Source organism: Heterodontus francisci, chromosome 10 (assembly GCF_036365525.1).
Source record: "Heterodontus francisci isolate sHetFra1 chromosome 10, sHetFra1.hap1, whole genome shotgun sequence".
NCBI classification, from domain to species: Eukaryota; Metazoa; Chordata; class Chondrichthyes; order Heterodontiformes; family Heterodontidae; genus Heterodontus; species Heterodontus francisci.
Window position 1 is genome coordinate 28,865,885 of NC_090380.1, and position 24,420 is coordinate 28,890,304.

Genomic DNA, 24,420 nt, shown 5'->3' on the forward strand with positions numbered 1-24,420 from the left:
GACTCGCTGCAATCACCTAAAGGGGCCTGAGAGGGATTAGTCAGATTTTATTCCCCAGCAAATTGGTCTGTTTTTTTTTCTGTTTCTTCACCCCCCCCCCCCCAGGAGATCCCATGGAACCGGATGGGATAAAAAGTGTTCATATCGTGATGTGTGGGGCATCAACTGTGTGGGACAAGCTGGATGGACTAACAGGTTATTTTTCATAGGCCCATATGCACTCTTTCTGAAGCACTCTGTGCCCTTTCCTCTCCTTCCACTCCCTGTACCTTGGCAAACGGGAATATCTAGGTGACACCCATTTTAATTCTTCTGTAAGAATTCAGCATTACAGGGAAAATATATTTTTGGCATCAAGCAAACATGTTTTCAAAGCAGCAAAATGCTTGCACCCAAAGGGTTCTACATAATTAAGTCATCTGACAGGATACAGCTCCTGGAGGGTGTGAGTGGAACATCAGTTATCAGCCACTTGTGTCCACGGACTGTTTTTCTTTGGTTCTGAGGCAACTGCATGTGACCGGTTTTGGAGTATGTTGGTTCCTCATCCTCCTGCCCATAGGAAGTTGGTTTAATCGGATGTCATTGAACAGTGAAAATCGAGTGGGGTATAAAACGGGCAGGTAATACGCTATCACCCTGTTCTTTGTACAGTGTAAGACCAGTTTTACCCCCTTTATGGTCAAAACCCTTGGAAGGGCAAGGGAACATTTAGGCCTCATTCAATCCAGTTATTGCAGTGGGACTGGTTAACCTTCACATAGTCAACAAAAAAAGCCCATCGACTGATACCAACAAGTTGCCAAGCCTGGCTCAGTGATAGCAATCTCCCCTCTGAGTCAGAAGGTTGGGGGTTCAAGCCCCACTCCAGAGACTTGAGCACACCATGTAGGCTGACCCCCCCCACACAGTACTGAGGGAGTGCTGCACTGTCGGAGTGTCTATCATTTGGATGAGACGTTAAACCAAGGCCCCGTCTGTCCTCTCAGGTGGATATAAAATATCCCAGGGCACAATTTTGTAGAAGAGCAGGGGAGTTATCCTCAGTGTCCTGACCAATATGGATCCCTCAATCAACATCACAAAAACGGATTATCTGGCCATTATCATGTTGATGTTTGTGGGAGCTTGTCCACAAATTGGCTGCTGTATTTTCTACATGACAGCAGTGACCACACTTCAGAAATACGTCACTGGGGCATCCTGAGGTTGGGAAAGGTCCTATAACAATGCAAGTTTGTTCTTTCGTGTAAGGTTAGTCTAGACCAATATCATTCCATTGAAAAGACCATTGACCTATTTGTCCCATACACAAAAAATCTGTTACTTTTGCTAGAGCTCAGTAATACAACACAGTTGCTTAATTTGAGGCAAATAATTAAAACTGCTTTGTTTGATTGGAACAACTACTTGCATTTATACGGCACTTTTAAAGCAATAAAACTGCCAACTTGTATCACAGCAACATAATCGGATTTGAGAAATTAACACCGAGACATAGCCGGAAGTATTAGGATAGGTGGCCAACTGCTCGGTCAAAGAGAGAGGTTTAAGGAGCATTTTAAAGGGGGAATGAGAGGTGGAGAAGTTTGGGGAAGGAGTTTCAGAGCTTAGGGACTCGATGGCTGAAGGCATGGATGCCAAAGGAACAAAACTAATTTGATGGCCTCACTCGAAATGACCGAGGCACATCAGAACTGTTTTCACACAGTTCATGCTGATTTGTCTCAGTGACTCTGACCATGCCGCTATGAACAGTTAAGCAGTCCAAAGCTGTTGTACTACAGTAGTGAGGCCTATTAAAGATACCAAAGGAGAAGAATACACCTACAGAAGCACTTTTCGCTGGTGTGGCACAATCATTTCTTTATATCTGTGGAGTCTGTGTAAACAGCACTGCTGAGTCACAGCTGTAATAACAAAAGCCTGCTATGTGTATGGACTAAGCCATCCCATAGTGTAGTAGTAACGTACTGGAAATCCAGTTCTATTGCAGTAGAATCCCATGATTATTGAGTGGCCAACATTTGCCCAACACGTGCTACGCTTCCTGGGCACACAACGGTTTGCGGGCCTGTTTCCATCATCTCAAAAACACCGTGACCTTTCACCCAAAGCTGGTTGACCTTGCAAGATGGCTGCCATACCTCAGGAATGTCAGACTCTCAATCAAACTCTGGAGGAGAATCTCTGCGTTATGACGCTGAGTGTTATATGTGATATTTGTTTTAAACTTTCAGTGGACTCTGGGCTGGAGAAAAAAAAGCAGCGAATCAGAAATGGCTCCCAATGCCGATTGACGCCCAGGGGTGGGGGCCGGAGGTACTTGCAAGGCCTTGTCTAGTGAGTAGTTCATACTTTCAGAAAAGAAGGGGAAAGGAGAGGTAATGAAGGCCGTATTGATGACATTCTCGCTAGTTAATCACAAGGGCAGGAAGCCACTAATCACATACCCGGGACAACATGCAGTTGCCCAGAAGATCGTGTTGGCGTAGCTCTGCCAGGGCATGTTGTAAGCACCAGCTTCCTGCTGGGGCAGCCTCACACGTTAAAACAAGGTTGGCTCGTCATGTGCCTGAACGGGTCACCTGGCACTGACTGTATGAGGCATTGGGAGGACATGCCAGAAGACATGCAAGAGCAATTGATTGCCCCCTCTAGTGCTACCATTTCCCACCCATTCTCCTTAATAAGCATGTGGGCCCACGACAAACCCTTCCATTGATTGGGCAATGGAGGCCAATGAGTTGCAACAAGCAGACCTTTCCAGTTAAAGGCACAGGACAAACCGAAAGACAAATGATTCATTCGTGTTTGTCAGGGTGTCCTTTGCTGAATAAAAAACAGACCAGTATGCGGGCGGTTTGCTGGCTCGGAGGCCCGTGACAATATTAGGTGGTTATTGTTATGTGCCAGGGGTGCTAATGAGGCCTCAGGCTAAAGCATGCCATAGTGCGGGGAATCAACACCCACTGCCCATCCATACAAGGGGCACCAAGCACCGTGCCGTTACCGTTCATAACACGTCTCAATCTGCCACATTAAACAGGATCTTGCTGTTCAGATTTAGGATTCACCAGCGAGAGAGAGAGAGGACGACTGAGAACTGAACCTTTTCAAAGAGCTAAGCCACAAAATCCAAAGAGGAGGAACCAGTGGAACCTGGTTGTGGGGCCAGTTCTGTGGGTCTCTGCTCCTGGCGTACTGCCTCAAAGCGGCAGGATGATGTAGTTAAATTGGGCCAATAAGTTTGAGGTAGCAACCGTGCTGCATTTTGCAGCCAAGAGGCTCCAGGCTGGGATAAGCGATCTTGTCATCGGTGGTGGAACAGGGCTCGGAAATGATGCTAATGAGTAGCTCACTGGAGTTCATGTGTTTTGGGTTGACTCCATCCCCTCTCCTTCCCAACCGTCAAGTTTTCTAGGTATTGGTTTGGCTTTGGGTGTCAACATGTCACCACACTGGACAATCGCTGTGGCTCGTAGAAAAGAGAGAGGGCTACTAAGCAAGTAAGAGAGCAAGAGAGAACTAACTATGCGTGTTGGATGTAAAAGACAGTAATACTTACATCAGGTTCAGCTGTGCTGGTTTCCACAGTCAAATAGCCTGCCACACACTGTCTATTTTTGCACACTCAGAATAGTGTGAGGTACAGGAGAGCACATCAACTTTGGGTGAGAAAGAGTGATTATTGCACTGGGGGTTGGGGAGCGGGGACAAGAAGACAATAAATCCACTGAAACTATTGTCTTTAAAATGAAATTGTAAATGGAGACGGCTGTTGAACTGAGCAGGAACAGAGCTCCCAGTGAGATAGGAACTGATCCAAACACCATGTTTGGAGCTGGGAACTGACTGTCAGACTGTGCTCAGAGCCATAGCTCCATATCTCATCTGATTCGCTGACCCATAACTAGTTAGCCATCCCTGGCTGACGACCTTGCTTGACCTTTGGTTGACTGCAATATCCTCACGTACAGCCTCACCCATGCAAGATGCTTCAACTAGAGTTGCCAACTCTGGTCAGATGTATTCCTGGAGGTGCTGCCACATGGTGTCCTGTCTCTAACTGCCCCTCCCCCACCCAATCAAGCAGCATTATTTTTGCCATCTCCAACAATTTTGATAACTAATAAACAAAAGTGTTGAAAGAAAATACAGGAAAGAATAACAAATTATTTTGAATACACACAGCAGATTAATTCGTAATTCCTGGAGACTCCAGGGCAATCCTAGGGAAGGGGTGGCAACCCAAAATCTTAAACCCAAGACAAAGCTATACCATTGTGCAAGTGACTGGGTCTGTAGAGTATTTCACTGGGTCAGTGCAATGTTCCCTCTAAGCTGCGCGGCTGCACAGCAACACAAAAGTCCTCACACAAGTTGGCACCTTTAAATTACTGCCTGGGCGCGGAAAAAAATTTAAAGAGGCCACACGCTTAAATAAATCGCCCCCAAAAAATAGGGGGGACATTGGTTTAATGCCAGCGATATACCCTAGGCAGCGGCATACGAGGCATCAATGCTTAAAGAGACAGATGAGGCAAACTGTAGACAGATTCCACATATTGCAGTCTGTCCCTGACCTGGGAATCCTTGATCCTTCCTGCCTGACTCTGGATCCCTGAGGTGACGATGTGCTCCATCTAATGACCCTAGTATCACTCATTTTCAGGCAAAGGCAAAATACTGCAGATGCTGGAAATCTGAAATATAAACAGAGAATGCATGGAAATACTTAACAGGTCTGGCAGCATCTGTGGAGAGAGAAACGGAGTTAACATTTCAGGCCTGTGAAACCAGTTCTGATGAAAGGTCACCGACCTGAAAAGTTAACTCTGTTTCTCTCTCCACAGATGCTACCTGACCTGTTGAGTATTTCCAGCATCCTCTGTTTATATTTCCTTGTCGTTGAACTGGGGGGAAAAAAATCAGGAAAAGCCACGCACTGTCAGAATGCCAAGGAGATCTGAAACTCCTTTGCTTGGCCAAAGGTGCGTTGGTTATCAGAATACAGATAAACTGGGAAGTAATAAAGCTGCTGCAGTAAATGAGTAACTCATACCAGTGAAATGGTTGTATTATTTTACAGCCTCTTTTCGGCCTCCCTTACATTCACCTCGTTACTAACTGCATCTGTTCATAAGGTTTAGACACCTTTTTTTTATCTTTTAGTAAGTATCAGACTGGAAAAATCACAGGTAGCAAAACAAAAGCCAACCTAAAAATTCATAGAATCTTGCAGTACAGAAGGAGGCCATTCGGCCCATCATGCTGGCTCTTTGAGAGGGCTGTCCCATTAATTCCACTCCCCTGCTCTTTCCCCAGTAGCTCTGCAAATTTCACCTTTTCAAGTATATATTCCTAATTCCCTTTTAAAAGTTACTATTGAATCTGCTTCCACCACCTTTTCAAGCAGCGCGTTACGATTCACAACAGTTCGCTGTGTAAAAATATTTTTCCGCATCTCCCCTCTGATTCTTTTTCCAATTATCTTAAATTTGTGTCCTCTGGTTACCCACCCTGCTGCCAGTGGTAACAGTTTCTCCCATATACTCTGTCAAAACCCCTCATAATTTTGGACACCTCAGTTAAAGCTCATTGTAATGGTCTCTGCTCTAAGGAGAACAGTCCTAGCTGCTAATAATTGGTGCAATTTCACATATTGTCATCAAGCATAATATATAACAGTGGAGGGAAAAATAAAATAATTGTCCAAACTCAGTCCACGAGCGAATGTGTCAGCTCGAGGCTTTTTGGTTTTAAGGTGTGTGTCTTCTTTCGTTCTTTGGAAGCATTTGTGGAACTTTTTGATGGGAAAGCCAGACTGAAGTTTTGGGGTTGGCTCAACCCTTCGACTGGGTGAGGTCAGGACTGCCAGTGATGTAATGTGGAGGCTCAGCCAATCAGCTGTGTGGCACGGGTGGGGCAGGGAGGGAGGGAGGGGGTAAAGAGCGGAGTGTGGGTGGAACATCTGTGGGATTGTCACTTGGATATAAATCATTACAGCAAAGGCAGCCTACTGTGGGAAGCATGGAGTTTGAGCTCACTCATTTGAACTGGGGTGGGGGGAGGTGCTTTGAAAGTAGTCGTGTTGTGAAGAGGGTCCTCATTTAAATTTCAGAGAGAGAGAGAGTAGCATCTGTAGCTGAGGATTTCTCTCTAACAGACTGAGGTAAGTTCCCTGTAGAAGTAATAAGGGAACTTGTGTGAAGCAGTGTGTGTAATGTTTGCAAACTCCCGTTGCTGTCTTTAAAGTTATGCTTACTGGTGTTCAGGAATTATCAGAGCCAGAATAAGTGACTTGAGCGGTTCAGTGTGTTTACTCTTTGGGCTTTGCAAGTCCTTTTCTGTCACACTCTACCTCTCCCATTTACGTCTTCACGGTCCGGTTATCCAAAAGGAGGGAGGGGCAGGGGGAAAGGGGAGTTTGGGGTGGGATGAGAGAGGGAGGCAAATATTTTTTTTTTTAAAAAAGGTCTTGCTGAGTTCCAGCTAAAACTAGAACATGCAAAAAAAAAAGGGTTTTCTGTAAAAGCTTTGAAATGCAAATTGCAGGGGAACGGTAAACAGATGCCAGATGTGTTTGAATTTGCTGTAATGATGCCAGAGCTGTGGTATATCATGGGATATGAAAGAACTAGACAAGTGAAATCAGGTAATAACACAGGTAACTTCTGGACTGCCAGCTCCTGGGGATAGCTTTGATTCTGCCTTTGTTTTTCCATCCCCACCCCCTTTTCATTGGATGCCTTGGGAGTGAAAGTCCCTTCTAATTGCCCACTGTAACAGTCCAGTGAGTGTGAAGCAGGACTCTGTGCTGACTTTTTTTTTAAACCGAATAAAAAAATATCAGCCGCAAGATTTTCATCTCTCTTGTCCTTTGTACGGTTCATTTAAAGGGGCACTGTCTCGCTTGAAATGATACTGTTTTGGCAAGTCTTTGCCTTGTATGTTATTTTCATTGCTCCACCACTGGCAGCTGCGCATTCAGCTGACTGGAGCCCAGAGCTCTGGAATTCCCTCTGTAAAGCTCCTCTGCCTCGCCACCAGCGCTCCCTCTAAGCTGTGTGGGTATGCAGTAACCTGGAAGTTCCCGTGCACACCGGCGATGAGTCGGCCCCTTTAATTGCATGGCCATGCAAAAGAATTTAAAGGGCCCACGCATGACAAAAAAAATTAGAGGGTACATTGCTGTCCACACACCCCTCTCACTCCTCTTTTAAGATACTCCTTAAAACCTACCCTCTTTGAACAAACTCTTGGCCATCTGTCCTAATATGTCCTTTGGTTCAGTGTAACTTTTTGACAGATTATGCTGCTGTGAAGCACCTTGAGACATTTTACTGTGTTATGGTACTATATAAATAAAGTTGTTGTTGTGTTTGTATAGTGAAGTAAATTGCTCATGTTGTTTTGCCAAGAGTGTTTTTTGCACGGAGCTAGTCCCTTTGGTTAGGGATGGTCCCTTTAAGTTGGTCTGTGCTGTCTTACAGCAATGCTTTACTCTTCTAGAGCACTGTAAAAAAGCTGTTGTATCTTGAGGGACATCATCACAGAATCTGTAAGTCTGCTTGATGTTAACATTTGAAACACTGTGCTGTTCTGTGCAACATTTAACCTCTTGTGACAATCAGGCATTGTCCGCGACCTCGAATCCACGGCCTTGTTAAGCCGAGGCCCTGTGTTGTGATCTGGGCCCTGTCACTTGAATTCATTAAGTTAGGGGACAGGGGCAGGGTTTACTAGTGTTACACCCAATGGGCTCCATCGCATGTTCACTGTCCCTCCATGTTTGTAGCCACCCATGGCAGTTGCTGGAAGAGAAGGTGACCTGAAGGGGCTGGGTTGGGAAACCCGAGGGTAGGTTACCTGGGAGAAAGGTGAGGGCTGGTGCTGGGGTGAATAACAAGCCAGAGGTGTATGAAAGCTTCTCCTCCTCTTCCGCTTCTATCAGGTTCTGGCTGCTTGAAATCCCTTTAAAGACACACTTTGGGAAGTGACAACTTCACACCTCGCCCCGCCCCTCACCTTCTCTAGTGTTACCCTCCCTCACCTGGCAGCATAGTCCCCTGGCTGCAAGGTGGGCGTACAAACTCTTGTAATGCAAGGCCAGCATGCCCTTGACAACTGAGTAGCTTGCTAGGCTGTTTTGGGGGCAATTAAGAGTCAGCCACGTTGCTGTGGGTTTGGAGTCACATGTAGGCCAGACCAGGTAAGGATGGCCGATTTCCTTCCCTAAAGGACATTAGTGAACCAAAGGCATTTTCCATTGAAGAAAGTGGCACTTTGTCAAACAGTCAGGGTTTGGTTTTAACTCAAGCCTGTCTCTCCCAGCCTGGTGGAAACCAGGCCAGTTAATATAGACCGAGGAGTGGGGTTGTGGGGTGGGAAATGGTGAGATATCCTCCTTTCTGGCAGGCAAGAGCACACATCGGAATCTTTAAGTACAGAGATTGGGCTCTAGTGATGCAATCACAGCCCCGATTTTAGCCTGAGGTGTGAGTGAGGGAGGGGAGCAGGCCAGTCCTATAGGAAGAAAAGTGAATGCCAGAGGAGGCCCAATGCATTGTCAATGTTACATCTTGTTTGCAGGTTCTGTTTTGTGGGCTGCGAGGGACGGAAGTTCTCCTCCGAGCCCCGGCTGATCTCCCGACCTTGTGATGGAGACCGCTCTCCCATCTCGGTTCCCCTAGCAGGAGCCTCTCAGCTGCAGGAATTAAATGGCTACCTGGCCATCTTTGGTCAGGAAGTCAGCAAGCCACATGCTAATGAATATTCAAATCCCCTGAGCCTGCCTGCTGTCACTTCCGTGCAGGCAGGCCAGTGACTCACTAGGCCGCATTCCTGTCCAGGTGTGGGAGTCATGCCTTCTGTCTCACAGTCTTCCATCTGGGATCTCGATCTATGTGACATCGAGCTTAAAGGGAGAGAGTGGCATAGTAGTAATGTCACTGGTCTAGTAATCTAGAGGCCCAAGCTCATTCCCTGGGAACACTGGTGGCAGCTGGTGGAATTTAAATTCAATTAATTAATAAAAAATCTGGAATTGAAAGCTAGTGTCAGTAATGGTGCCATGAATCTATCAATTGTCGTAAAAACCCATCTGGTTCACTAATGTCCTTTAGGGAAGGAAACCTGCTGTCTTTACCTGGTCTGGCCTACATGTGACACCAGATCCACAGCTGACTCTTAACTGCCCTCTGAAATGGCTTAGCAAACCACTCAGCTGCCAAGGGAAATTAGGGATGGTCACTAAATGCTGGCCTTGCCAGTGACGGCCACATCCCCTGCCCCCTCAGCAATGGCTTTTGCCCCTGCCCCCCCTCAGCGTGACCTCAGGAGTCTACCAGGTTAATCAGGCTATGAGCAACCTGGGAGAAAAATCATGCAGACTGTCAGAAAGAGATGTGTCTTTTTAAAGATTCAAAACCTGGGTGTGTTTTCATTTTCTTTGCTTTTGATGACTCGTTATAAAAAAAAAACATTGGCGATGAGGGAACGAGGTGGTTTGGCTGGGTGGGGTTGTTGGAAACGAGAATTCATGAGGAAGGCCTTATGCTTGCAGAAAGTAGTGCTGGTAAGAGGGGCATTGTGGTGTACTGGTTATATTCCTGGATTAATAGTCCAGAGAACCTCAGTTCAAATCCCACTGTGACAGTTTAAGAATTTGAATTCAGCTTGGAAAAAAAAGGAAATAAATTGCTGGTATCGGTAAAAGTGACCATGAAGCTGTTGGATTGTCGTAAAAACCTAAAAGGTTCACTAATGTCTTTTAGGGAAGGAAACCCGCCATCCTTACCTGATCTGATGGCTACTAAACATAAGAACATAAGAAATAGGAGCAGGAGTAGGCCATTCAGCCCCTCAAGCCTGCCCCGCCATTCAGTAAGATAATGGCTGATCTTGACTCCAATCCCATACCAACATGCTTGACTCTTAATTTCCCTCCAAAGTGGCCACTCAGTTGTATCAAACGGCTACCGAGCAGTTCACGAGCAAGGCCCACCATCACCACCTCGAGGCAGCTAGGAATGAACAATGAATGTTGGCATTGGCAGTGATGCCTGCATCCTAAGGATGAGTATATTCAGTGAGTCTGTTCAAAGCAGGAGATGACAGCAGAACAGAGCCATAGTCAAGAGTCTCCGGGGGACGGTGGGAGCTGAGGGTTGGGTTTACTGAACTGAGTTTGGAGAGTGCAAGGGGCGGATGTGGGGGATTAACAGGGAGGGAGCCGGATTGCAGGGGACAATTAAATCTGCAAGAGGGAAGGAAAAACAAAGTGTTGGAGAATCAAAGAGAGCATTTACTGAGATTAAGAGGACAGGGAGGGGGAAGTGGGGACAAGACAGTTATTAGAGAGAGTAAGCAGGACCTGCAGAGGTGGCTGTTGTTAATGCAGCTGGATGGGAAAGGGATCAGGAGCTACAGATTTAAAAATCATTTTAGAAACGATGAAACATGAAAGTCCGAGTAACCCGGACCATGAAATAATAAAACTTCCGAGGCTCAATTCACGGCCGTTTGAAGTATGTCGAGGGAGGAGTGATCTCAACAGTCTTACTTGGTCCTCTCAGCTTGTATGTGGTAAATAAAATGATTAGCGCACTACGTGGATTTTGCAATTCGTATTAAAACGTGCAACAACAACAACTGGCACTTATATTGTGCCTTTAACATAGTAAAACATCACAATGCACTTCACAGGAATGATATCAAGCAAAATCTGGCACTGAGCCTCATTAGGGCAGATGACTGAAAGCTTGGTCAAAGAATTAGGTTTTAAAGGAGCCTCTTAAAGAAGGAACGGGAGACAGAGAGGTTTAGGGAGGGAATTCCAGAGCTTAGGGACTCAGCAGCTGCAGGCACGGCACCAATGGCGGAGCAAAGGAAAACAGGGATACGCAGGAGGCCAGAATTGGCAGAGATTTTGGAGGGTTGTAGGGCTGGACAAAGTTACAGAGATAGGAGCGGGCAAGGTCACAGTGTGATTTTTTAACAAAAGGGTGAGAACTTTAAATTCAAGGTGTTGTTGGACCGGGAGCCAATGTAGATCAGTGAGCACAGGGGTGCTGGGTGAATGGGACTTGGTGCGAGTTAAGACATAGGCAGCAGAGTTTTCAATGAACTCGTTTTGGAGCGTGGAAGTGCAGGTCCTGTCTGTGGGCCTGTGGTGAATAATATAGTCACTGCATCAGCCTCTGATAAACTATGACTGTTATCGAGATTGAGATCCTTCTGTTTCTACTGGGGAGCAAGACCCAGAGGGGAAAAAAGTGAGTTTTTCATTCATTTAGTGGACAGATTTGCTTCTCAGTGAGATTATATTTACGCATTATCAACGACAAGATACCTACTGCCTGTTGACTGCTGGCCAAATGCAAGAAATGGCACATCCTAGATGACAGGGCACTGCTGTTAGATAGGGTAGGCAGAGGGGTAGACACGACTGGGTACCACAGAGCTCAGGTGTGAAATCTCCACCCAGTGAGCTCCTAATCTCAAGATCAAGAACATTAACAGAATATTGAACCAAAGAGGCAGAACAGAAAGTGGCCATCAAACATATAGTCCTCTACTCAGTCAGCACCTTGAGCACTATATCTAGTTCAGGGCACAGAGGAGAGGTGTGAGCATTAGAGGCAGTGCGAAGACCCATCAGACCATTGAAGATCCAATTGGATACCAGTGTAGGGGGGTTTACTACAGGGTCTTTCTGGGTGTATGGATTAATATGGACAAATGGCCTTCCACATCTGCAGTTATCATGAGTACTATTGGAGGGTTCCTTACCTTACACAGGTCTCGGCTCTAACTCAGGAGGTTGTGGGATTATGCTCCACTCCAGAGACTTGAGCACATGATCTAGGCTGACCCACCTATTGTAGTGCTGAGGGAGTGCTGCACTGTCAAAGGTGTTGTCTTTCAGATGAGATATTAAGCTGAGGTCCTGTCTTCCCTGGCAGGTGAATGTAATGGTTTCCTTGGAGCAAGTCAAAGAAGAGCTTTTCTCGGTGTCCCGGCCAATATTTATCCCTCGACCAACATCACTAAAACGCATTATCTGACCATTATCACATTGCTGTTTGTGGGAACTTGCTGTGTGCAAATTGGCTGCTGCCTTTCCTACATTACAGCAGTGACTACACGTCAAAAGTACCGCATTGACATCCTGAGGTTACTGAAGTGGCTATATAAATGCAAGTCTTTACTAGTGGTATCTGTATCCCACACCTCTGACCCTGTGGCTTATGGAATGTTGGCACAGGCAAATCTTGCTGTCTTGTCTGAGGCAACTGAACAGAGGAAAACAGAGAAAAGACGAATGGGCAGAGGCTGGAGGTCTACACTCTTGGTATATGGTAGATTTAAAGACAGGCCCTAGACTGTGCTGAGTTAGGTGAGGTGAGCCAGGGCATGGGGTACCAGATCTGCAGTTCAGGATCAGTACCTCTGGCTCAGGGAAGAAAAGGTCGGCGATCCTGCTCCTGACCGCTGCCCCTGTTGGAAGGGCACTTGTCCAGGAGGCTTGGGATTGGCCTTGATGGTGATGCCTCCTGTGATTGAATAGCTGGCAGCCTTGAATTACATCTGTTTAAGTGAGAATGCAGAGGGTGACTGTCGTCTATGAAACCACCCCCCACCACCCAACTAGGGCTCTGTTGGGAGAGGGGGAGAACACTAGAGAAGAGGTTGGGGGGAGAAAGTGAGAGTTGGAGGCATGAATATTCACTTCCCAAAGTGTGTTTTCACAGGAACTCCAAGGAACCAGCTCCCTTTGCTCTCTTTATATTGTTCTAACGTCTCAGGATACACATATTGTAGACACACCTGCCTACAGTAAATTCATAAACGCCATCCCACATTGGGACCAGGATTGTGTGAAAGTTGATGTTTACATTGGTTGGGTCAGAGGAGTTCGTGGGAGAATAACAATGCTAATGAGTTTTTTTCAAAGGAATTATTTTCTAGGGCACTGTTTTCCCAGTCACCTTCGAGCATGAAGGGACTGAATGACGCAGTGACTTTGAACGTTGTCCTTGCACTTCTGTGGAACTCTGTTTGAATGTCTGACAAAGAGGAACCAATGCTCCCTCTATCTCTTTCCTTCTGTCCCTCTGATGCTGTTTGTCATGAATTTGGAAAACTTAAATTGGAACGCTGATCATTTTGAATCTGTGCCACTAAATCTTGCCTCAGTTCCACATGAGCTGCGTATTGTGGGGAGCCTCCCTCAGTGAGACTGCCAAGGGTAGGTTGATAACCAGAATTGCCAAACTTGTTGCTTTAAAGACTGTTTAGAGGTTTGTGCTCTGGGCACATTGTGTACTTGGCAACTTTCAGATGTCCTGAGTCTCAAGTGTTTGCTGTGGCTCAGTTGGTATCACTCCTGCCTCTGAGTCAGAGGTCGTGGGTTCAAGTCACACTTGAACACATCATCTAGGCTGACATTTCAGTGCAGTACTGAGTGAGTGCTGCATTGTCAGAGATGCCAGCTTTCAGCTGAGACTTTGAACTGAGGCTGTCTGCCCTCTCAGATGTATTTAAAAGATTCCATGACACTATTTGAAGAAGTGCCGGGGAGCTGTCCCTCAACCAATATCATAAAAACAGATTATCTGGGCACCATCTCATTGCTGTTTGTGGGAGCTTGCTGTGCACAAATTAGCTGCCTCATTTTCTGCATTACAACAGTGACAACACTTTGGGACGCCCTGATGTTGTGAAAGTTGCTATATAAATGCAAGTTTTTTTTCAGTATCCTAATTCAATTGCGTTTTTTGTAAATGAAATTGGAAACTATTTGGAAGATCTATTGAGTGGCGTTTGTGATGCAAATAAGCTGGGTACCACGTATGTCTCTGAAATTTAAACAAAGTATATTTGAAATGAGAGGGAAACTGCCAATCTGAATTAAAAACAGAAAAGGCTGATAGTACACAGCATATGAAAAGAGAAAAGGAAGGTTAATGTTTGAAGTGTAGATTGTATAGACCCCCACTCTCCGTGGCACTTTGGCACTGAGCTCACTGTTTCCCTTCTTTTCCCCCATCTGCCCAGTCAAGGGGTGATGGGATGCAGATTTGATTTCCCCCAAGGCACAGAGTTTTCAGCTGTTGTCAGTGTGAGGACTTGTCGGGTAAGGCTGGGGAATCTCCCCTGGGCCTAGAGTGTCCAATCTCCAGTATTGTCCTTAGGAGTTTCTAGGAATTCGAGATTAATCTCCCAGACCCTGTGGTGAGCAACCCCAGAAGAAAAATCATTTAAAAAAACAACTGGTGCATTTTACCTCATTCATTTTCTTTGGACACTTTTGCTTATTAGACATAAAATTATTAGAGGTAAGGGAGAAAAGGCTGTTTGGTTGATGGTCAAGAATCATCCGATCAGGAAACGGAAGAGTCTCTGCTTTCCACTTGACCTTGGAAGTCGGAGCATCGCCATAGTGGCCATGTCGGGTGACCAATTGTAGGACTGTGTGGTGGGGCGATTGAAGGAGGTGGGAGATCATACGATGAAACCTCCTTGAATACAGCCAGAGTTGGTAACCCTACCTTGACTCTGGTAGACATCTGGTCCACCAGTTGACCGTGAAATTGGTATAGATTGGTCACTGTTGATGTGTGATCCAGAAAGACCAGAGAGGACAGAAAGAGATACCACCATGTTTTAAAAACAGGAGTTTTGGTGGGACACTTATTGTAGTGCTTAACTGGTTAGGTTCCTTTGCTTTTGGCATCAGCTTTGACTCAATGGTAGCACTCTTGTCTCGGTGTCAGAAGATCATTGGTTCAAGTCCCACTTCAGAGACTGAAGCACATAATCTAGGCTGACACTCCAGTGCAGTACTGAAGGAGGGCTGCGCTATCAGAGGTTCTGACTATTGGATGAGATGTTAAACTGAGTCCCCTTCTGACCCCTCAAGTGGATGTAAAAGATCCCATGGCAGTATTTCAAAGAAGTGCAGGGGAGTTCTCTGCAGTGTCCTGGCCGATATTTATCCATTGACCAACATCAATAAAACAGATTATCTCGTTGCTGTTTGTTGAGAGTTTGCCGTGTGCAAATTCACCACTGCGTTTCCTACATTGAAACAGGGACACACTTCAGAAGTACTTCATTGGGTGATAAAGCACTTTGGGACATCTGACCTTGTGAAAGCTGCTATATAAATGCAAGATCTTTCTTTCACCAGTTCGAGTAGGTTGGGTTTGGGTGTTGCATTTTCTGTGAGCGGACACGGGGTTGCAAGGTTTGGAGAGCTGATAGCTCAATAAATGAACCTGATTGTTTGGTTATTTCACACTTTGCAGGTCCTTTCCTCTGGGTATCACTGATTCTTGGAAGTGCTCTCTCTCTCTCTGCTCCCTGTGAACTGTAAGATGTATTCAGCATGTTGCATGAGATTGAATGCAGCCTTGTGCCATTCAGAATGCTGGGTTCGCCCCCATTCTTCCCCTGTTTGCATGTGCTTTGTGACACTGACAGATGTGCTGCTACTCTTTGTGCTGTTTGGAAAATGATTGACTCGGTGCACTGACTGTTTTAACTGACGTCGTAACTAAACTCTTTACAGACTGAATAAAGAGGACATAATAACTCAGGAGTTAAATCTGAGCTGATATTTTCAGTTTTGGACAGACAGATAAAACAGCGGCATAACATTAAAGCATCCCAAGTACCAAAAAAAACCTGTCTAATATATTTATGGAAAACACAGGCAGAAGAGAAATGTTACGGCGTTTGTTCATTTTCGGCAGGAATAAAAACGAACTGAGGTCAGGTAATTCAGTGGAGACTGGGTATTAAATTGGGTCTGCCTGTCTGTACAACTGAATACACACTGATGAGATCAGCTCACTTACTGCTGGGTCATCAGCACAGTCACCCGTATAGACATTATTGAAATGTGGAGAATATGTGACTCGAGAGTTTAACATTCCCAGTGCTTACTCCTGGACATACTATAAGCACATAATAAAGGCTGACACTCCAGTGCAGTACTGAGGGAGTGCTGCACTGTCGGAGGTGTCATCTTTTGGATGAAGCATTAAACTGAGGCCCCATCTGCCCCCTCTGGCAGGGCAGTTATCCCTGGTGCCTTGGCCAATAGTTATCCCTTAACCAACATCCCAAAAACAGATTATCTGATTATTGTCACATTGCTGTTTGTGGGAGCTTACAGTGTACAAATTGGCTGCCGTGTTTCCTACATTATAACGGTGACTACACTTCAAAAATACTTCATGGGCTGTAAAATGCTTTGGGACATCCAGTGGCTATGAAAGGTGCTATATCAATGCAAGTTCTTTTCTTCTGTCTTTAATTGTCAGATTATTTTCAATTTGGGTTTGACAATTAAGCTCTCAAGTTCCTAACAGTCCCCGCTAGCACAGCCTACAGTCCACCTTGCAAGCTTGTCTCAATGTCCTGGGAGTCAGTTGCAGGCAGTGCTAATGTCACCGATGTGTGGTAAAAGGTGTCTGATAGTTGTGTGACACACTTTTATCAGTTCAGGCCTGTAGTCAAGCTAGTAACTAGACTCCTGGTCGAGTACGTTTTGTTGTTATTGGGGTTTTCTGTACAAGTCATCCTTGGTAACAATGGCTTTTTTGCTATGCCCACACGTTCTGAATCTGATAATCTGCACCCTGAGCCAGTGTACTGATCCTGGGTCACTTGTTGTGAGGTACACAACTGCCTGGTCTTTCCCATCACTTACCCTAAAGGAGCACAGTTTTCCAGAATCATCTGCCACTAGAATGTTGTGGCCAGTTTAGCAAAGCTAGCAAGCCTATGGGGAAGGTACAGAAGGAAAGGCACTAAGATGATCCCAGGATGGGGAGGTTCTTTCCATTAGAACTGAGGATGGTTAGGAGGTGCTCAAAGTTATGGTTTTGATTTGATAAATTGGAAAGAAATTGGTTTCCATTGGCCGTGAGTGGGTAATTGGAGCACATCAACTTAAAATCATTAAGAAAACAACAAAGAGGTTAAATGCAACTTTCTTTTTGCTGAGGCTTGTGAAATTTCAAAGCAGGACCAGTCATGGGAGCAGATTCCAAAATAAATAGCCTTTAAAAGGGAAGTGGATAAATATGTTAAAAAGAAAAATTTGGGGGCTATGCGGAATGGAGCTAACTGAATAGCAATTTCAGAGAGTCAGCACAGGGTGCGATGGGCTGAATGGTCTCCTTTTGTGTTATGATTCTGTCCATTAGCTAAAATGTGTTTTATTTGCTACGTAAGGGAATAAACTACAAGAGGGATAAAGATGATCTTGGCGGTTAAGAACTTTATGGTTGAAGATTTTATTTAAGGCTTTTTGTGATTCAATTGAAACGAGGTACAATAATTCCTTTAGAACAATTCAGTGGTTCTATCAATGCAGCAGTACTGTCACTCACAGTGATATAAACATTGTAATGCTTGTTCCTGAGTCTTAATTGGGAACTAGCCTTTCATGATTGACAGTGGCTAGTGCCGTAGTGCAGCACAGGAAAAGGAATAAACCATTCAGCCCTTCAAGCCTTTTCCACCATTCAAACAGGTCATGGCTGATCTGTACCTCAACTCCATTTAGAAAGAGCGATGTACAATGGGACTAATTGGATAGCTCTTTCCAAGAGCTGACCAGGGCACAATGGACCAAATGGCCTGCTTCTGTGCTTTAAGAGTCAATAATGAAACTTCTGCTTAAAGCTTACATTGTGTTTTTCTTTCATTATTAGCAGACACCTAGACTCGGGGAGTGTAGAGAATACCTCAGAGGAACAGAACCTTCCATTGGAGCAAAATTCTGAGCACAACTGGTCTGAGAGAAATGCACAAATGAGTGAGCATCCACCTGAGGATTGGCATGACCGTTCAGTCACCATGCCGATTGGGCACCGGTACCGGGGAACGGATGCGGAGGAATTAGAAAGAAAACCTGAACTGGAACATGGGCAGGCCGGTCCTGAGGGCCAGGCGCTGAACAAATACTGGGTCACGGGCGAGGATCTTGCCTGGGCTGAGGAGAAACTGGCAGCTGCCAACAGGAGGAAAGGGGCTGTGCCAGCAAAACCAGATAAGTACCGGCGACAGGAGCTCCCGCATTCAGGGGCAGCCCATGTGCTGGAGCCCACGCAAGTCTCACCTGATCAGACATCAAGTGTGGGCACAACTGAAGCACCAACCAGCAGCTTTGATCGACCACCAAGCTCTGTTGCCAGTGCTGGCAACAGCTCGCTGGAGCCTCAGCTCAGCGAATACTCCAGGGATGTCCACTTTGGGAAAGCTCAGCTGAAAGAGGACTGCAATCAAAGCTCGGCATTCCATTTCCTCCCAAAGCTAACAATGGATGTTTCTCGGTCTCCTTCTCCGCAGTTTGCACCGCAGAGACTCACCGATAAACCGCCACTAACTGTGGAAGATGACAACCTGGCCAGGTTATTATTTATTAATTACTTCTTAAAAATTCACTTTTGCGATGTGAGCGTCACTGACTAGGACATCATTTATTGCCCATCTCTAATTGCCCTTGAGCAGGTGCTGGTGAGCTGCCTTGTTGAACCGCTGCAGTCTGTATGGTGTAGTTTCACCCACTGTGCTGTTAGGGTGGAGTTCCAGGATTTTGACCCAGTGACAGTGAAGGAATGGTGATATATTTCCAAGTCAGGATGCTGTGTAACTTGGAGGGGAACCTGCAGGTGGTGGTGTTCCTGTGCGACTACTGCCTTTGTTCTTCTAGGTGGTAGAGGTCATGGGTTTGGAAGGTGCTGTCAAAGGAGACTTGGTGAGTTGCTGCAGTGCATCTTGTAGATGGTACACACTGCTGCCATTGTGCGTCGGTGGTGGAGGGAGAGTATATTTCAGGTAGTGGATCAGCTGATCAAACAGACTGGTTGTAAGTATCTGGGGTAATTTTATTTATTAAGGGGAAAGGCCAGGGCCTGTTGTGTAGAACACTGCTGCAGTTAAAAAAACAAAATGAGTGATGATAGTGAAGAGAGATTGGGATGAGGCGCAGATTTAAGGCCCTGGGAAAGAATGATTTAGAGTTGGAGACTACGATGAGGGTTGGTGTCAATGCAGAGGAAGAATAATTTGTAGGTCATTGACTTTGGAACTTACAACTGGAGTGGAAAATCAACAGAGCGCTGACCGTAGCGGCATTGATGCAGTGAGGATGAGAAAGATTGCAATGGAGAGGGAGAGAGACTGGTCAATATGATGGTGTCAAGGTGGGGTGTGGAGGACTGCAGTTAAAACTGTTTGCACTGGCAGGAAGGTTAGTAAACAGAGGATACAGATTAACAATAATTGGCAAAAGAACCAGAGAGGAGATGAGGAGATATGAAGGTTCTATCTGAGGTCAGAAGAGATGGTGATACATGAAGAAGGCTTAAGGATGCACAAAGGCCTGCCTTTGGAAACATGACGGAAAATGAGGGAATCAATAAAGGTGCACACATTTAATTCCATTGCCAGGTAACAGAATAGGAAAGCTCCTTTATATTTGCTGGAGATTTATTTGAACCGTGCTTCCAGATTTGCTGAAGGCACCTACCTCAGAAGTTGCCAGGTTTGATTCCTTGGTCTGTTAGCTGACCTCAGGAAAGCAACAGTTGGCCTCAGTGCCCTTGGGTTGATGGGGAAGGGGATTAATAGCCACCTAGTAGTCTCCCTCTATATTATTAAGCAGCGACTCCTGTTGGCAAGTTCATGCATGTGAACACTGGGTGCATACAGGAATGAACAGTGGTGTGAAGGCCCTACGGTCGAATAGCCAAGAGATATACTCTCTCCAGATTGCACATGAAGTATGGTAGTTTAGTTGTGTACTAGGGGTCTGTCAGCTCCAAACTGAAAGTGAGAAAACTTATAAATATTACTAGTTAGACCAGAGCTGAAGTGTTGTGTCCATTTCTGGGCATCCCATTTTATGAAGGGTATCAAGGCCTTAGAGAGAGTGCAGGAGAGATTTACTAGAATGGGACCAGGGATAAGAGACTTCAGTTATGTGTAGAGACTAGAGAAGCTGGGGATGTTCTCCTTCGAACAGAGAGAGTTAAGAGGAGATTTGATAGAAGTGTTCAAAATTATGACAGAGTAAATAAGGAGAAACTGTTTGACGTGTCAGAATGATGCTTAACCAGAGGACATAGATTTAAGATAATTGGTTAAAGAACCAGAGGGGAGATGTAGAGAATTTTGTTTCTACACAGAGGATTTGTTGTGATCTGGAATGCGCTGCCTGAAAGGATGGTGGAAGCAGATTCAGTAGTAACTTTCAAAAGGGAATTGGATAAATACTTGAAAAGGAAACATTTGCAAGGCTATGGGGAACGAGCAGTCATAGACACAACAGTCCAAGTGACCTCTTTCTGTACTATATGGTTCTGTGAAAAAGCATATGACTAGAATGAATTTCATTGTATCTCTGCTTCGTTCAGAGGCTGGACAAGCAATGTTATTGCAGTGCCCGTCTTTGTTTTGCAATTTGAGGCTCCGGGCTTGTGCAAGACACCAAATTCTGATGGTATTTCCGGTGATACAAAGCAGGTGTCTTAGATTTTCCAAATATCCGGCAGAATCGTTTTTCTTCTCAAATTTCAGCTTGTGTTTTAAACAGACGTTTTGACATGTGACTTTCCCACTGTGTGTGCTTCCTTCACAGCACTGTGACATGGTACTGCCAGAGGAGGAGGCCCTTGTAACTCATCACAGTAACACTTGCATTTGTCTAGTAAATTAACCTAAGGCACTTCACAGGAGTGTTAACAAACAAAATGTGATACTGAGCCATTTAAAGAGATATTAGGGCAGAAAACCAAAGCTTGGTCAAAGAGGTAGATTTTAAGGAGCGTCTTAAAGGCAAAACATAAAGCCCACCAGAACGGCTGCCACATTGCACTAAAATAAAAGGAAAATAATGCAGATGCAGCATCTGTGGAGAGAGGAACAGTGTTAATGTTTCAGGTCGGTGACTTTAATCTGATGAAGGTTCATCGGCCTGAAACATTAACTGTGTTTCTCTCTCCTCAGACGCTGCCTGACCTGCTGAGTATTTCCAGTACTTTCTGTTTTTATTTTGGGTGTCTCATTGCCCTCGCTGTGCAGAGGTTAAACTGCTTGCCTTGAGAGAAGCGACATTCACAACATCAGGAACTTCCCAAAGCCCCGCCAATGAAGTAATTTTAAAGTGTAGTCACTGTTGTAATGTAGGAAACCCAGCAGCCAATTTGTGCACAGCAAGCTCCCACAAACAGGAGTGGCGGAGCTCCCCTGTTCTTCAGATTGTGTTGTGGGATGTTTTATGCCCACTTGGGATGGCAGCTCTGACAGTGCAGCACTCCTTCAGTCCTGCGGTGAAATGTGCGCCTAGATTTTGAGCCCAAGTCACTGGAGTGGCACTCTAAGCCACATCCTTCTGACTCAGAGGTAAGAGTGCTACCACCAAGCCATGGCTGACTGAAGAGAGAGAAATGTGCATCAGCAGTCGTCTCATGATAATGGGGATTGCTTCACATGTCTACAGGAATTTGACCTGCCAAGACCACCAATCAGATATTGTGATGTTTAATTGGTTGCCAAATCATGTTGGAATGTCTATTGTGTGCTCTGGTTGGGTGAGGCCCCACTGCAGGAATGTAAAGTAAGGAAATGAGCACTTGTGAATTTAGTTCTTTCTCCTCGTAACTAACTAGCTTTTTTTTAATTCAATGTCCTTTCTGTAAACGCTGTTAAAGGTGGACTGAGTTAGTTGTGCTGAACTGCCTTTTATCATTCATGCATTCTTGCTAATGGCCATTCAGCACATTTTATTTGCTTGCGTTCAGAAAGCAATCTTATCGGTTGTTCATCCCATAATGATTATTCGTAAGATTCAATGTAAAGGCTTAGCAGCTAATCAGGGTGAGGAAATAATGTTTGTGGCTATCTTGAGTAGCTAGTCAGCTTGTGTGTTGATCTGCACATTGAGAAGGCTTTGTGTGAATTGTCGAAGACCAGTCTAGAAACGAGCTGAACAGCCATTGCATGCAGAGAATCTGTTGTTCTTTCTTTCCTCTCCAGCTGACTCTTTGCACTGCTGTTTCTGCCCCCTCATGCTCCCTTTCTGATGAGAGATGTTTCCTATTCTTGATAGGATCGAGAAAGTGACGGAGAACAACACAATGGTCAAGAAGGTGCCGATTAAAATTGTTCGGTCGGAAAGCCAGACGGAGAAGGAAAGCAGGCACAACCTCCTGAACAACATGGACCTCATCAGCTTTGCCAACAAAGAGCAGCCCAAAACCATCGGGACCTGCGAGCATCCTTATTCACTCTTTGCTGCATATTCCAGGCAGGAGCAGGAGCAGGTCAGGGAGACCAGTCTGAGCATTGCCCAGTCTGATGTGGCAGCAAGTGACTCGAGGGAAAACGAGGACCTCTCGCCTGTGCCCAGCTATGTGAAGACAAGAGGGAAGAGCGTTGAAGAAATCAAGTCCGAAGAATTGGCAAGGGAGATCGTTGACAAAGATCGATCCCTGGCTGATATTTTGTATCCTAATTCTAAAATGAAGACCACCATGGATCTCATGGAAGGGATATTCCCCAAAGATGACACTTTCTTGGAGGAAGCACAGCAACGCAGGAAGTTGCTTCCCAGTAGACCTTACTCGCCCAAGACTACAGAAGAAAGGTAAGGACATCAATTAAGAGTAAGCAGCTGGGAAAATTCAGATGGAGGCGACTATCAAGGGTTCTCAATTCATTGGAGTTTAGAAATGTAGCATTTGCAGTTCTTTCTTGTTCTGCATTTTGGGATGTGGGCATTGCTAGCAAGGCTGGCAATTATTGCCCATCCCTAATTCCCTTGAGAAGCTGGCAGTGCCTGCCTTCTTGAACCATTGGGTAACAGATTCAATACAACTGAATGGCCACTTCAGAGGGCAGTGAAGAGTCAATCATATTCTCTATACATCTCACTTCTAGGCCCTGATTTTCCATAAACGCTAGCTTGCTGGAACATGCACCTTCCCACCAGGCTACAGCAAACCAGCAAATGTTGGCCCACCATAAGATAGCAAAGCCCTCAATCCTCGACCATTAGAGACTCAATCAACTGATTTATAATGGAGGAGAAACCCAGTAACACTTTCTGCTTACATTTTACTTCAGGGGCCACTGTTTTTGAGGAAGATGTCACCTGTCGATAGCAGATGAAAGGAGGTCATTTTGGGGTTTTTTAACGTGATGGAATATATTGTCATGCGGTGCTTGAGTGCTTATTATGGTCTGTGTGTTTCACCAGGGAAGAGGAGATTTTGCCCATTGGGGGGTCTCTAACCACGAGCTCAACGTACTACAGCACATCTGCACCAAAGGCCGAGCTGCTGAATAAGATGAAGGATATGCAGCAGCAGATGGAGGAAGAGGAGGGCTCTGAAGATGAACTGAATCATGACCTTACAGAAAAGAAGGTAATTCATCTGGTAATTCAATCAACCTAATGAATTGAGGTACTGAAGGACACAACACTGTAGTACCTGACCTCTGCTTAGAATAGAAAGCAACTTCTAAACTGCTTTAGATATAGCTGGTTCAGATCTAACAATGACTGTCTCACTTATTGGAATAATTGTGGCTTTTTGTGTGTTCTTATCTTTTGTATAGCTCTCTGTAATGACTTGGGCTAATATTGTGTTGCAAAACTGTTGTTTAAAATGGGGGAATGATGTTCACTTTGGAATGGAGCCATTACTCAGAGCAGAAGCCGTACCTCTGCTTTTAGTTATTTGACCCAACTGGGGTGTGTGTGTGTGAGTGTGTGTTCATGTTTATGCTCCACATGAGCCTCTGCCTGACTCGCCCTATCAACATATCCTTCTATTTCGTTCCCCCTCATGCACTGATCTAACTTCCCCTTAAGTGCGCCTACACTATTCGCCTCAACTACTCTGGTAGCGAGTTCCACATTCTGCAAAATGCCAAACTACGACCCGAAGATGAGAACTGCCACCTTTTTAAACTGTGAAAGGGTCCTCTTGGAAGGGGGAGGGTAGGTAGGCAGAGTTTCTTTGGGCTGGAGATGGCTCCAAGAGAATGTGCTTGATGATGAAAACCTGGTATCAAGTCTACATGACTTGCCAATCCAACATCTGAGCCACACTGCAATATTGGTATTGATTGGCCAGGCATGATGGCTCACCCAGGTGTAGGTAGACCCGTCACATTGGATTCAGATTCTTCCTCTCAACTCCAGAGGACATGACAAACCAAAAGCCCCTTTTGGGGCAGCTTGGCCCGAGCTGGACAAGTAGTGAGCAGCTACCCGTCGCCTTGCTTCAGTACACAGTGTAATTGGTTAAACTCTAGCAGTAACTCTATGCTCCTTTGGGGGGGCCCAAAGTCTTTGCCCCTGCACCTGAACTGAGAGAGTTTTAAAAC

General features: G+C 45.4%; 1 protein-coding gene across 5 annotated transcripts in view; it reads left to right on the forward strand.

The window, feature by feature from the left end:
- The window catches only part of shroom2a (shroom family member 2a), a 257,740-nt gene that overhangs the window by 230,237 nt on the left and 3,083 nt on the right, over positions 1 to 24,420 (forward strand). For 4 of the 5 annotated variants that reach the window (XM_068040342.1, XM_068040345.1, XM_068040346.1 and 1 more), the window contains 3 exons: positions 17,736 to 18,434; positions 22,136 to 22,672; positions 23,285 to 23,453. In XM_068040342.1, coding sequence (XP_067896443.1) covers positions 17,736 to 18,434; positions 22,136 to 22,672; positions 23,285 to 23,453 — 1,405 coding nt within the window. The remainder of the gene's footprint in view (positions 1 to 17,735; positions 18,435 to 22,135; positions 22,673 to 23,284; positions 23,454 to 24,420) is intronic. The other variant, XM_068040344.1, reaches the window with a different exon arrangement.